General features: G+C 36.6%; 1 protein-coding gene across 1 annotated transcript; it reads right to left on the bottom strand.

Annotated features, from left to right (window-relative positions):
- Positions 1–8: 8 nt before the first annotated feature.
- LOC120147467 (O-fucosyltransferase 38-like) lies at positions 9–3882 on the bottom strand. Its single transcript, XM_039160841.1, has 9 exons — positions 3808–3882; positions 3095–3183; positions 2813–2990; positions 2310–2438; positions 1930–2066; positions 1362–1575; positions 1077–1261; positions 523–615; positions 9–322 (listed from the first exon to the last, which is right to left on the bottom strand). The coding sequence occupies exons 1-9, from the start codon at positions 3880–3882 to the stop codon at positions 196–198; spliced, it is 1227 nt and encodes a 408-aa protein (XP_039016772.1). The 3' UTR covers positions 9–195.
- Positions 3883–15310: the final 11428 nt, after the last annotated feature.

Here is a 15310-nt window from a genome sequence, read left to right as displayed (position 1 = left end):
TAACTGCTGCATCATGCGATGTAACTCTGATTATGTATTTAGAACTTAGGGTCAATCAAAAAGAAGCAAGGCGACAATAGCTCGAGCTCATTCCAGGGGCCCCTTCCGTCTCGGTTTAACATACCATGCTCACACAAATGGGGATCCTTTCATTCAGGCAACTCGGACGGCAAGCCAAACCAGGCCACGAATATCTCATACACCCTTTGGACTACATATACACTCATGGTATGGATTGTCATAGAAGAATTCTTCAGTCTTGAAGCGTTCTTCTCCTTTCATTCCTGGTGCAGGACCTTTTCTTTTTCTTGGAGATCCTCTTCTACAATATAGTTACAAACAATGTCGAAATTCATTAAGAAAATGTCATTCCATTGAACACTGCAATAAGATACCTTCGATATTTAATTATGCATCCCGTACAACTTAATCTTTACATTTCCACAGCCTAGTTGTGCTAGGTCCATCAGAGAGGAATAGTATAATGGGTCTAATTCATGGATAACAGATTAACATAGCTACCTGTTTTTGTGCATCTGCTGCACATGTTCAGAGAATGAGGATATTTTTAGTTTTCCTCTTTCCAACTCATCAAAAAGCTTGGCAAGTCCTTTCCTGTATCATATATTAACAAAATTGAGATAAGAGTATAAATTGCTTTAATAAGAATGATAGTTCTTTCGAGGAATTTTTTTTAAAAATGTTCTTATAGGGTGTCATTCACCATGTATTATGAGAACTCGACAAACTAACAAGACCAAACCAGACAAGACAAGGCCATGCTATGTATTTTCCAAGAAAATATTTTGTTAGTGGAACCAAAACAAAGTACATAAACTTCATCCACAGAGATGAATTCCTCTGGAAGACTCAACTGCTCACTTCACACATCTTTGTAAATTAATGAGTCAGAAAAACAATTTGGATAACTGAATTGCATTAAGTCACGTTCATGGCATAAACTGGTTTTCTGGGAATACTACATGAAAGCAAAACATGAAGAGAAGATTAATGGCTCATGTCCTTACAGAAAACCTGTTCCTAAAAGAAAACAAATGATATTTTTATTCTGTTACCTGTCTGGGGAGATTGTCTTCCGATGGACAAAGAATCTGCGGTGCCCCTCAATAGCTCGTGCCATGTTATCTGAAGATGATGGAACAAACACATCGCTTTCCAAAGAAACAATGTAATCTAGTGCAACAGTTTGAGTTGCATGCTTAGAAACTGCATCCAACTCTTCCTTTGTTGCCAGTTTCTCCTGTCATCAACAAAAGCACCAAATCATGAAGGCACCACATCCTCATGGCAGATTATGCACATCAAACTATTTATAAAAAAGCAAAATAATAATAGCAAACCTTGGAAACTAGATTTGGGAAATACGACTTGAGCTCGGAAAGGCGAGCATCACCACCGTAAATTTCACCGTATGCAACATAAATTAGTGTTGATGGAGGATAACCAACAGCTCGAAGAAATATTCCCACTTCTTTGGGGGTTAGTGGACAAAATCCACCTTTTCTCTGTTCAGTAGGGTTTATATCTTTAACCTTCCAATCTTTTGTGTTCTCCCTGGAAAGAACAGTATAAGTAAAAATCACAAATACCTAAGCACCAAAAAGATGACTTCTTATGTGCTAAAATTGGTCAATTTAGTCACATTCTTCCCCATTTTCTAGTAAATTTAACTAACAAAGCATAACTAAAAGCATATCAAGCACAAGGTGAAGGGTCCTAAGTTTTTCCATAATTTAAATGAATTTAATACACATTTTTGAAGTCTGTATATTGAGACTGTTATCAAGTTAGTTTATTCATACAGGTTACATGGTTAAACGTCTTGTTTTCAATAAGACAAATTAGTAAAGAAAAGGATTCCTGTTAAGATTTAAAGTAAATGCATGAGCACAAACGAAAGGTTCCCACCTCAGTATTCTCAGCTCTTCAGATTCTACATCAGTCAAACCAGAAGTACAACCAGTAAAAGCAAGCATGTCTTTTTCATAGCTTAAGTGAACTGCAATGTATTTTCCACTCTGTGTTCTCAGACGATCTACCAGCTCCTGTGGTGTCACCATCATGCATACTCAGAACATAATTTAAAAAGGAAGTCCCGTAAGAGATCTCTTAAATCAATCAATAATAAAAATCAAACATGAATGTTGTTTGTTGTGCTTTCTAGCGTTTCACGATGAATTTTTTTGTAAGATCTTAAATTCTTGCTGCATTTCAAAAGCTTATGCCTTTTATTGCTGTGCATGGAAGTAAATTAACAGGGGCATAAACACCAAAGAGTACCAATTCACCTTTCCTAAGCTCTCAATGGAGGGAGGGAAGCGGAGAGCATGGTACATAGAACGACATCTCAACCTCTGTATATCAAGAGGAAGATCGTTGTTTGCGAGTATAGAATCTGATTCAACAACATTGATAACCTGCAAATGTTTCTTGTTCAGCATCCTTGGAATTAAGACTTACCATAATTTAAAAAGAAGGGGTGGGAGGGGGGGTTGGAGTAAAATATGATGCTTGTATCACACATAGGCATGGTATCTATCCAATTGTCAAGACTTGTATGAGAGTATTTGAAGAACTTTGCCTTAATATTAAGCTACCTAGAAATTATTTCAGTAAAAAGAATGCATTCTTTTCTACTTGGTATAACTGCATTAAGCAAAACATAACAGTGAATCATATTCTGAAAAAAGTTAGACAGATTGCACACCATCATCACTGCAGATCAATCACATCTACGAGGGTATCTAAAACAGGCCACACCCAAAAACAAATAATGCCAACAAGTATATACCTGATACTCGTTCCACAGCTGCGTCATTTCTTTGTAGTAACCCACATTAGACCAGGAAGTAAAGTGTTTTTGAGCCCGAGGAACATGTTCCAGTTCCTTTGGAAGCTCCCTAACAATCCTCACATCTTGTTGTAAAGTTGTGATGAAATGATGCTCATCAAATATATCAGAAAATGTACTGTTCCAATCAAGATAAGAGACCTTAAGTAATTACAGTAAACTAAATAAGATCAAAACAATTACTGACTTTGATGGAGTTGAGAGGGAAACAAATGAGAATACCTAGAGTCATGGGAGAAGGATTGTGTATCCAGCTTTGGAATAACTAAGACTGCAGTCATTATGTATGCCACAGCCACCATGTCCGATATCTACAAGACAATGTAACATCCATGAAACTTGAAAGAAAACATTAATGGAATGTAGAGCTAACAAATTCACTCAACCAAACACAAGAAACTTGAAAGCAAACAACAATGGGTGTAGAGCTAATAAATGTACTCAGCGAAATACAAGTTCAAGTCAGTCAAACAGGTTATACATCGAGAGAAATATTTTGTGATGCGCCAACTGTTAAAAGCTTACGACAACAATAGTTATAGATCCAAAACCAAGTTAAAGTGAAAAAACTGATATGCATATTACTCTTAGAGTACTGAGCATCCAGCGGTTAGCTCTGACCTAAAATATATGTATTCCATATCAGCAATAAAAACCGGCTAACCCTGGGAAAAAGAACTCCACTGGTTTCAACTGAAATTGATCGGATTGTTGCTTATTTATTCCATATGAGCACAATTATTAACTGCATAAACTCCATAAAGGCTTAGAAAATTCTATGATAGGTAGCAAAAACTATCTTCGACAACAATCAATTTCCTAATTATACCAAATCATTAATCGTATAATGTGACCCTGAATGTAATTAGACACTTATATACGGAAAGATCAGGCAAAAGCAAAAGAAGAAAAGAAAGAGATATAAGAAAACATACCGCAGTGCGAATTTGATTCAATCCTCCATTACAGCTCACCATTAAATATCGGTCAGATCCGAGTGAAGCTGACATAGCATTAAACGGAATTAGAGAAAACCAGAATTATCGATTAAAAACAAAACAGATAAACAATTAAACAACTAGAATAAAAACTAAAATTATGTGAGAATTGAGCGCAGGAGTGAGAGAAGTAATATGTTTCTTGATTTTTACGTTTATATTTACTCGTAGGATGAGCACACGGACGTAAGCCACGGCTAGAAGGAGGGTCCCAAAGTTCTTCATCAGTTATCTGCATAACTCAAAAAGGAATTATAGAAGCAAGCCATTTTTGAAAAGCCTCATTTATGAGTGAGTATCCATTAACAGAAACAGAAGAAATATTGGATCACAGACCCGGAGGGATATCGGGTTGAATTGATCATCCTCAATGTTACCAGCATTGAAGACAAAAATGAAGATGGAGAAAGCAAAGAGCAAGAATATGTAAAGAGCAATGGCTCTGGGAGATTTCCTAGAGATAAATTTGGTTGTTGTTGAAACGTTTTTCATAAGGGATGAGCCTCTATGGTTAAACATTCCAACCAGCTGATCTCCGGCTACACTCTCTGTATTTCCGGCACCGGTATTATATAATTTAACACTCTGATTGAAAAGCGGGAAATTCTGAGGAAAACAAACTTAATATTCGGAATACAGTAAATTCAAGGCAAGTTAATATAAACCGTTAAATGGATATGAAAGAGAGAGAAAATACCGCTGAAATTGGTTATCCTGTTCAAAAGGAAAGGTTGGGAGGTTCTGTAATCTAATGGATGGAAAAAAAAATCGAATAAAAATATTATGTATTTTATTTTATATTTTCGTTATTTCTATTAAATAAATTAATATTTATACATTTTAAAATTTTATAAATCAATTTTTCAATTAAATTTTTTATCCATAAAATTTAATATAGTATGATAAATATAACTTAAGGTTAATTTAATAATATTTATTATTTTCATTTATATATATATGATAATATTTAAAATATACATTATTAAAATAAATATATAATGTTACATATTATTATATTAATATTTAATAATTATAATTTAATTTATATATAATATATTGTGAATTGATCCAAAGTATTGAAATTGTCTCAGTAATATTACAATCTCATCTATATCTAATGGTGTTGGGTTGAAATCTGTTCACTCATAATTTTAACGAAAGGGTGAACAAAACTCGATTCGATTTGAAAAATTAATTTTTTTATTTAATTCGACTCGAATTGACTTTGAGTTGTAATTTCATAAGCTCTACTAAAAAAAATTTCAATTTCAAATCGAGTTATAAAATACAACTCAAATAGCAACTCAAAATTTTTAGTAATTAGTTGATTGATTTTCAAGTTTGAGTCGAGTCCCTCGACTTTGTATGATATATGTATATCACATATGAAAAAATATGAAGAAATATATATGTATTGTATATGGTTATAAAAAAATATTTAAATTGGAATCAAATAGTATCACAATATTATAAAGAGAAAATCGCCTCAGTGACCAAAAAAAAGTTATAATATACGATTTTAACCAACTTTTTTTGGATTTGCCAAAATGACCAACAAAATCGCAACGCGAAATAAAAATCGCAACGCGATCCCCAGAATCGCAAATCAGTTTCCAAAATCGCAACGCGATTCTTGAAAATCGCAACGCGAATATGAAAATCGCAACGCGAACACATAAATCGCAATGCGTATCCGTAAATCGCAACGTGTATCCGTAAATCGCAACGCGTATGGGTAAATCGCAATGCGTATCCGTATATCGCAACGCGTATCGGTAAATCGCAACGATAATACATAAAATCGCAACGCGTATCCGTAAATCGCAACGCGATATTTAAAGCGCCATTATAATCGCTACGCGTATTTTTATTTTCAAATTACAAAAACGAATATTAAGACAAAATCCCGTAATCGCAACTCATAACCTAAAACCTAAAATCACAACTCAGTCCCATCTCCATCTCTCACTCTCTACGGCGAAGAAATCCGTCCCCATCTCCGAAGATTTCCGTCCCCATCTCCGGCGAAATCCCTCACAACCATTCACGGTCAGAAATCCCTCACAATATTCAGAAATGGAAAATCAACCTCCGAGGGTTAGTTTTTTTAATTATTTTTATTTTGAAATGTTTGCATTATTGTAGGTTTTTCATATTGAAACTGATGATAAGTTTACTGGTCATTTCAATAATAGATTAACCATTTCACTTAGATTTCATTTCGCGTTACGATTCTCTCGTTGCGATTTTCATTTCGCGTTGCTATTCTCTCGTTGCGATTTTCAAGTTAGTATTTGTCTTTGTCTTTGTTCTGTCTTTTGGTTGAAGTAATGCAATCCATTCAAGTTTCAATTTGCAGAAGAGTCGCAACGAGATAAATGAAAATCGCAACGAGAGAATGACTGTCGCAACGAGAGAAATGAAAATCGCAACGAGAGAATCGCAAAGCGATATGAAAATCGCAACGAGAGAATCGCAACGCGAAACCAAAATCGCATTGCGATTTTCATTTCGCGTTGCGATTTTCATTTCGCGTTGCGATTCTCTCGTTGCGATTGTCATTTCGCGTTGCGATTCTCTCGTTGCGATTTTCATTTCAACCAAAAGACAAAACAGTGTTGCAAATTTTAGTTTCAAGAATAAACTACTACTTTTTATGTTTATTGTTTTTGGTATATCTTCACAGTGTAGTTTTTGGTATATCTAACTTGGTATGTTTATTGTTTTTGTAGAAATTTTTTTCGGCTCAATTGACCTTGAGAAATAAAGTCAGCCTGGCCACTACAATTGCTTCGAAGCTTTCACCTGCTCAAAGACAATTGTTTGAGGAAACCTGCTTCGGGCCATGGCTGAGAGTACAGCATCCGGGTGGAGATGCTAATTTGACCCATTTGTGGCTTCAGACCATGACATCAAATCTACCCGACAGTATACAACGTGGTGAGGAAGAGATATGGTTTCATTTTCCACCAGCGTATACTTGCTTTGGGCGGAAGGAGTTCTGCTTAATCACTGGTCTACGATTCGGACACGATGATGTAGGCCGGTACACTCGTCATATCGCCCGCCCATCATGGTTATCCCGGGTTTTTCCGGATGAGTCAATGGAGAAGCCGAACCTACATGTCGACGACCTGAAGAAATTGTTTAATAAGAAAGCTGGTTTCACTCGGATGGATGACGTCGATGTTGTCCGAGTATGCCTTCTACTACTTGTGTATGCCGGCTTTTTAGGCAGAGAGGCCAGACAACCTATTCATCGGGAGCTAATAATATTGGTAGAGGACCTGAATGCATGGAATCTGTTTCCGTGGGTTCGTATATATGGAAAGCTACCTGGACTAAGTTGTCGTCTACCTTTGATGACCGCAAAAGTTTGCGGGGCGATGGGTCCAAATACACTTTGTCAGGCTTTGTTTGGGCCTTTAAGGTAAGAATTTCTATATAATGTTTCTAAAATTATAATTAATTATTTAACAATTACTAATTTTGTTATTATTGTTTGTAGATTTGGATATTCGAGGCTTTCCCCAGCATGCGTACATATGTAATAAAAACGTCAAATGATATTCCCAGGGCTATTTCCTGGAAGAGGAAAACTCTGTTGGATTGGGAAGACTTAATACCATATGCGACAATAAATAATGTAAGTTAACACAAATACTTTCATATATATATAAACAAGTTATTAATAGTAGACGTTTAACTTTGTTTGAGTTTTTATATTTTAGGAGGCCAACATTCCATTACAAAGACTGACACCCACGGAGGAAGAGCATGCCACTGATTGGTGGCAAGCTAGTCAGAGTTTTTTGATGGCACGGATGATGAGCAGCATCCACTTCCTCCAATTCGAGAGCCATCACCTCACCTAGAGCCATCACCCGATCGACCCGACTATACACCTCTAGAACGAGAGCCATCACCTATCCCGTCACATCATCGAGCCTCTTCTCCACCATCACCTCATGATAGGCGACCGGCAAAGATGCCACGACTCCTATCTCCCTGTTCTCCACCTCCACCTCAACGGGATGAGTCAAGGGAGTTACGTGATGAGGTCAATGCCTTGCGTGAGGAGATCGGTACTCTACGCGATAACGATGGTGCATGGCGTGTGGAGGTGTCAACTTTACGTGGTGAGGTTGCCGCTCTACGTGAGATGATAGTATCGTTGCAGAATGAGGTTCATACTCTACGCAACGAGGTAAGTTTAAGATTTTCCATATTTAACTTAATGATAAATTTACTCGTAATTCACTTAGATTAGCCATTTCACTTAGATTGCTTAGTAAATTTATTCGGTTGCTGCCAATTCTGCTAAACTGTGTATTCTTAACACTGTGAAATAGTATTTGTCTTTGTTTTGTCTTTTGGTTGAAAGTAAATTTGTTCGGTTGCTGCCAATTCTGCTAAACTGTGTATTCTTTAACACTGTGAATAGTATTTGTCTTTGTTTTGTCTTTTGGTTGAAAGTAAATTTGTTCGGTTGCTGCCAATTCTGCTAAACTGTGTATTCTTTAACACTGTGAAATAGTATTTGTCTTTGTTTTGTCTTTTGGTTGAAAGTAAATTTGTTCGGTTGCTGCCAATTCTGCTAAACTGTGTATTCTTTAACACTGTGAAATAGTATTTGTCTTTGTTTTGTCTTTTGGTTGAAGTAATGCAATCCATTCAAGTTTCAATTTGCAGAAGAAGAAATAGTTTACTTTCGCAACACGAAACTTAAAATCGCAACGCGAAACCAAATCGCAACGCGAAATGAAAATCGCAACGACAGAATCGCAACGCGAAACCAAAATCGCAACGACAAGATCGCAACGCGAAACCAAAATCGCATTGCGATTTTCATTTCGCGTTGCGATTCTTTCGTTGCGATTTTCATTTCGCATTGCGATTCTGTCGTTGCGATTTTCATTTCGCGTTGCGATTTTGGCTTCGCGTTGCGATTTTAAGTTTCGTGTTGCGAAAGTAAACTATTTCTTCTTCTGCAAATTGAAACTTGAATGGATTGCATTACTTCAACCAATAGACAAAACAAAGACAATACTAACTTCAGGGTATTAGTTTGAAACATATTTTTCTTTGTTATCTGATGCATTTTGTGAACTATGATAGAATAATGACTTGGGTGAATACAATGCAAGTTTGAAACATATTTGTCTTTGTTTTCACTGTTTAAATATCATGTCTGTTTATTTACTGATTTTTGTATTTAATTATTTAGCGGCCCGATAGAGTGGATGCTTTACGTCGGGTTATGCTTGCACGACGAGTTCACGCATCAGACAGCGTGCACGTGCTATTAAGTCTCCGTACACCCAATAGTGCGAAGACACCGCAAGAAGAAGCCCGACTCGCCTGTCATCCCTCAAGAGTCCACTCCTATCGTTGAAGAGGCCCCCCTATCATTCCTCGAGAGTCCCCTCCCACCGTTCAAGAGGCCACTGTCATCATTGAAGAGGTCCCTCCCACCATTCAAGAGCCCGATTCACATGGCGTCATATGTAGGCTTCTTGAGAAACCCTCTGACGTGCCGGACATGATGGATTCAAGTTGGCTCTCGTATGAGTTACCGGCCAGTACCATACGGTATCTGAAGAGGAGAGGGAACAACTACCGGACACAATTCTGGATAACACCCTTTGGGCTAAGACCGCTGTTGATTTTTATCTACATGAGCAGAGCCAGGGTGTTTCACTGACATATGCAAGCTCACCGATGATATCTATTTGTTGCTTGATCGGTCTTGGTGGGGCGTATTATTAGGGGTCGAAGACAATGGCTATTTCGATGGGGGGTAAGTCTTATATTTTTCTTATATTTCAATTTGATTAATTTTTTTTTTAAATTTATGTAAGTCACAAATATATGTCTTTTTTTGTAAAACAGCATATCGATGCGTGGGTGACACGTCTTCTAATAATAAGAAAACTTAAGAAAATAAAAATATACGATATACAATTATGCCGACGTCTTTTCACGCCGTTCACTTGAAGAATGCACGAGATGAATCATTTGATTTGGGCAATGGACAAGCTAAACTTTATCCTGCATGGTGGGAGGTCGATAAGGTTAGTATTTATTTTAGATTGAGTTTAAAGGTTTTATGAAATAAGTGCGCAAATGAATTTAACAATTACTTATGATTGCAGGTGTTTATCCCTGTTTTGGAACGTAAACATTGGATTCTCGTCGAGCTTCAGCTACCATCCCTTAAGACAATAGTGTATGACAGCATGATAAATTACATATCATTGGCTGATTTAAGAGATGTTATTAAGGGATGGAGCTCTCATTTGGCTAAATTCTTGGATGCGATCAATTATTGGACTCGTTCTGGAAACAAGAAGCCAAAGAAGCTCAATATTACAGTTATTAGAGACGAGACCGCGCCACAACAAACGAGCGGAGCCAGAGGAGATTGTGGTCCTCTCGTATGCTTGGCGTTGGAGCGTTTGACGACGGGAAGCATCAAGTATCTACCTCCCACCGATAGAGATAAAGCTGCAGTAGGCTTGTGGTTTCGGCATTATATGGCTAAATCGATATATACGAGACGCTGCCTACCTGCATCCGCGTTATAAAAATGTCCATAAACAATTGGTAAGTTTATATACTTTTGGTTTGAAAATGTTTGGTTAAGTACCTAGAATTCAATAATTTGCTGTTTGTAGGTTTTAGATGTGTAGAAAGTGTTGTTTGAACAAATGTTTGGTTTCTGCAGGTTAATCTCAGAAGTGAACTGCGTGAAAATGATGTCGAGCAGCAAAAGTTGATTCAATAGTTTAATTGATTGTTTTTTGATTGTTTAATTGATTTGTAAAAGTTGATTCAATAGTAGATGATCGGAAATAAGAATTATTGCTTATTTTTTGATTGTTTAATTGATTTGTAAAAGATGATTTGTAAAAGTTGATTTGTGTAATTGATGCGAACATAATTCTTATTTGTGCTTGTTTAATTGATTGAAATGTAATGGTTGATTTTGTTGATTTCAATCTGCATTATGTTGAAGGCAAAAATGACTATCGCAATGCGAAATGAAAATCGCAATGCGAAATGAAAATCGCAACGAGAGAATCGCAATGCGAAATGAAAATCGCAATGCGGAAATGAAAATCGCAACGAGAGAACCGCAATGCGTTTATTTCGCATTGCGATTCTCTCGTTGCGATTTTCATTTCGCATTGCGATTTTCATTTCGTATTGCGATTTTCATTTCGCATTGCGATTCTCTCGTTGCGATTTTCATTTCGCATTGCGATTTTCATGTTGGGATTTTCATTTCGCGTTGCGATTGTAATTTCCGTGTTGCGATAGTCAAATGCATGCCTAATAGTGATAACAACTGAATAACAAGAGTTGGTTAAGTCAAAATGGTTGGCCTGAGTCATTAATTCAACTGAAAATGTTAAAAGTTCACACATAAAATCCACATAATACAACGTTTGCATTTAAAAATCACCTAAGTTGACAGTCCCAAAAGGTGAAGCCAATTGTGATTGGGATTTTAAAGATGATTGCCTTTTGCTTGACACCATATGAGCTTTGGATTTTGATGAGGATCCATATTTTGGTAGAGGAAAAGATGATTTTGATGGCACTGGTGATCCACATGTCAACCTTGTATGACCACTTTCCTTGCACCGACTACATGTCGATCTCTTCTTCTCTTCACCCTTAGACGGTATACGATCGTGACTTTTTGGTCGGCCAGGTAGCCTTCTGTCCATGGCTGGTGGCAAAATTGTTTGTAAGTCATCTGGTATGTCCCACTCAGAAGGATGTGGAATAGGGTAGACAATCTCGGCATAAGTCTGTCGATAACTTCTGTAGTGTAGCAATCCATAGCGTATGCGCTTGAATCATCTTGGTTTAAATGAAGAGCAACTTTTATAACATGGCCACACGGATAACCAGATGTTTGCCATTTCATACAACTACACGTCTTTGCATTTAGATCGACTAGCCCATTTAAGTTATTATCCAGTACTTGAAACAAAGTGTTTGAACATGGTTCAACTCTCCATGACGTTGACTTCACAACACGTTTCGTTATCTTTTTTCAGTCCATGGTGTAACACGATGTTCCAATGTTCCTGTAAATTTAAATAAACAATACTTAGTAAAATATATAAAATGATAAGTTACGAATTCAAAGAAATAATACCTGCATGGTTTCTTTTCTTGTAGTACCACTGTTGAATAGAGGCTCGAAAAAACTCCATTAACATAGTAATGGGTAATTTCCGGGAATGACGACTTAGAGCGTTGATTGATTCTGCACTATTAGACGTCATGAAACCATATCTTGCTCCAAGTTGATGTACTCTTGACCATCTTTCAAACCCGACATCTTCTAGTGTTTGAGCACACTGAGGCAAAACACGTCTTAAACAATTTATATGCTTATTGAAATCCACTTCCCGATAAGCTTTTACAGCCTTCCAGTATGTCCATTTGTGCTTTTTATACCAGCAGACCTTGATTTTAGATTTCTATACAAATGAACACCACAAAGTCCATGAAAAGCATCTGGGAAACACCTTCTAACAGCGTTGTCAATTGAGTTTGCCCTATCGGATATGATTGTCAGATTGCTAATAGGACCTATGCAATCCCTAAGATGCCCCATAAACCATGTCCATGAATCAGAGGTTTCAGATTTTCCAACCCCGTAAGCTATTGGCAATATCCCATTGTTAGCATCCATGGCTACTGCTAATAAGTTTACTCCAAGGTATCGACCTTTCAAATGTGCTCCGTCAACTATAATAACTGGGCGCATGCAAGTAATAACGAACGAATCTACAAAAAATATACACAAGAAATATAATCATTTAAATGTGAAATGCATGTAACTAACAAAAATGAGTCAACAAAATTATATTGATTTACTAACCGTAGCACCAATGGCGATAAACAGCAACTCAAAGCGTCCATCTCTATCTGTTTTGATATGAGTTACCGACCCAGGATTTTTCAGCTTTAAATTGTGACAATAAGCCGGCAGTTGGGCAAACGATGCTTCTGGCGACCCCCTCAACAATTCCAAGGCATAACATTTGGCTCTCCAAGCTTGAGAATATGATATACTAATCTTGAACCGAGCATTCATGTCAGTCATAATTTCATGTCCCCGATATACCATGCCATTCAAAAACATTAACTCAGCCAGAAAACCACCCAACACCTTTTTGTTTGCCTGTCTATGGTGAGGAAAAACTTGGGTTCTTGAACATGTATGTTATCAATAAAAGTCCTAACTTGAAACATTTTGCAATCTTTTATTCTCTTTGCAATCATACGCCACGTACAGTTTTTGTCAATCATACACCTTGTTTCGAAACGATCTTTGCTTGATTTGTTAACTTTTAGTTGATAGCCATCTTCCACACATTTCGTATATAAAGCTATCTTCAAGTCTTCCTTTGTATCAAAACAATCATCTTTCTTGATACGAAACTTTTGTGTAACAATCAACTGCTTTCTTTATCAACTCTTCTTCCGGTATCTGAAGTAATTCTGGCATATTCCAGTTATACGCCCGTGGCATTTTCTTTTCTTCAGGGACTTTTTCTTCTTCTTTTTCTTCTTCAGGATTATATGAATTACAGAATGGATGTTCAACATGTTCATTCACAGTCGTAATTTCCTCCTCATTATCATCAACATTACATTCTTCGGCAACGGCTGTTTCATCATCAAAATTCGGGTATTGACCAATATCAATATCATTACACGCATGGTCTGTTTCTTCTTCTGAAACATCATCAAAATCCGTGTATTGACCAATATCAAAGTCCGGATATTGACCAAGACCAAATTTCGAATACTGACTAGTACTCACAATTTTTTCTGTTGGCTCATCATCGTCTAACTGGTCAATACGAAAACCGGAATTTGGTGCTGAAAGTTGATTGGGATTTGGATTAGAGAAAGGTTGTGGGTTTTGAGAAAAACTTAGTTGATTACTACCCGCTACTGACCCAACAATACTACTTCTAGGTTCAACAACATACAATGTAACATCATCTTGTGAAACCCTAATGTAAGCAATGAATCGTTCAATATCTTCATTGTCGGTTAACAAATAAACTTTACCATTTCTCTGATAAGATAGCCTAAATCCACTTAGGGGCTCTAAATTCAATTTATTTGAAACACGTAGCATTAGAGTTTCATAAGTTAACTTTTGTAAAGACAATTTTAGTTGAAGATTCATGGGTAAAGGCATATATTGTAAAACACCATGAACATTATCCCATGACCCTCCAAAACACAAATCTATCCAAACATGATCAACATTAGATGATTTCATGGTTGTAAATTAATTTACTAAACAGACGAGCTGCGAAACTAAAACCTGTTGCCGGATTGGGAAGGATGTCGTTGGATATAGGAACGGATGTCGCCGGAGAGAGTGATAGATGGAGATGGAATGAGTTGCGATTTAGGGATTTAGTTTATGATTTCAGTGTTATATACCCAAAATTTCAGTGTTGTGATTTACAGATTCTCGTTGCGATTTATGGATTATCGTTGCGATTTACAGATTCTCGTTGCGATTTACGGATTATCGTTGCGATTTACGGATACGCGGTGCGATATACGGAAACGCGTTGCGATTTACCCATACGCGTTGCGATTTACGGATACACGTTGCGATTTATGTGTTCGCGTTGCGATTTTCATATTCGCGTTGCGATTTTGGAAAATCGCAATGCGAATTTGACTATCGCATTGCGATTTTCAAGAATCGCGTTGCGATTTTGGAAACTGATTTGCGATTCTGGGGATCGCGTTGCGATTTTTATTTCGCGTTGCGATTTTGTTGGTCATTTTGGCAAATCCAAAAAAAATTGGTTAAAATCGTATATTATAACTTTTTTTTGGTCACTGAGGCGATTTTCTCTATTATAAATATCTACAATTAAATTTAAACAGAAACTCAAAAACTCGACCTGACTCGAAAAAATTTCAAATCAAGTTCGAGTTATAAAATAGGACTCGTCAACTCAAATAACTCAAAAAAATTTACTCGACTCGACTCGATTGAATGCTCACCCCTAGCTCAATAGTTAAAATAAATCTATGTAACGAATATCAAATATATAATTTTATTTAATTATTAAATGTTAATAGTGAATATTTAAATTCATTAAATGGTCTCGTGGTAAAAAAGTAATATTATTTTTCCTAGCGATTCTAAGTTCTAACAATTACATTTGTAGGATATGTACGCATTGTGAATTAATTAAAAAATATCTATTACATAAAAATGATTGTTAGAGCGTTAAACCTCTAGTTAACTCATTATATTATTATATTAAATGATGCACCATATCATGGGCTCATTGCGTCCTTCTGGAAAATTCAATGCAAATCACGCATGTATCTTGAACAACCCCTCACTTAGGTAAACCCTTTCTCTCGA

The sequence above is a fragment of the Hibiscus syriacus genome, unplaced genomic scaffold, assembly GCF_006381635.1.
Source record: "Hibiscus syriacus cultivar Baekdansim isolate YM2019G1 unplaced genomic scaffold, ASM638163v2 tig00110940_pilon, whole genome shotgun sequence".
In the NCBI taxonomy this organism is placed as follows: domain Eukaryota; kingdom Viridiplantae; phylum Streptophyta; class Magnoliopsida; order Malvales; family Malvaceae; genus Hibiscus; species Hibiscus syriacus.
The sequence above is the reverse complement of the archived record's forward strand: the minus strand, read 5'-3'. Positions and strand labels throughout refer to the sequence as shown.

What these genes read in the sequence shown, in the direction of transcription:
- LOC120147467 (XM_039160841.1), bottom strand. Translation starts at nt 3,882, where the DNA reads ATGTCAGCTTCACTCGGATCTGACCGATATTTAATGGTGAGCTGTAAT. An exon ending in TGAATCAAATTCGCACTGCG is followed by an intron (nt 3,184 to 3,807) that starts GTATGTTTTCTT and finishes ATTGTCTTGTAG; the next exon opens with ATATCGGACATGGTGGCTGT. An exon ending in GAAGAGCTGAGAATACTGAG is followed by an intron (nt 1,576 to 1,929) that starts GTGGGAACCTTT and finishes TGTTCTTTCCAG; the next exon opens with GGAGAACACAAAAGATTGGA.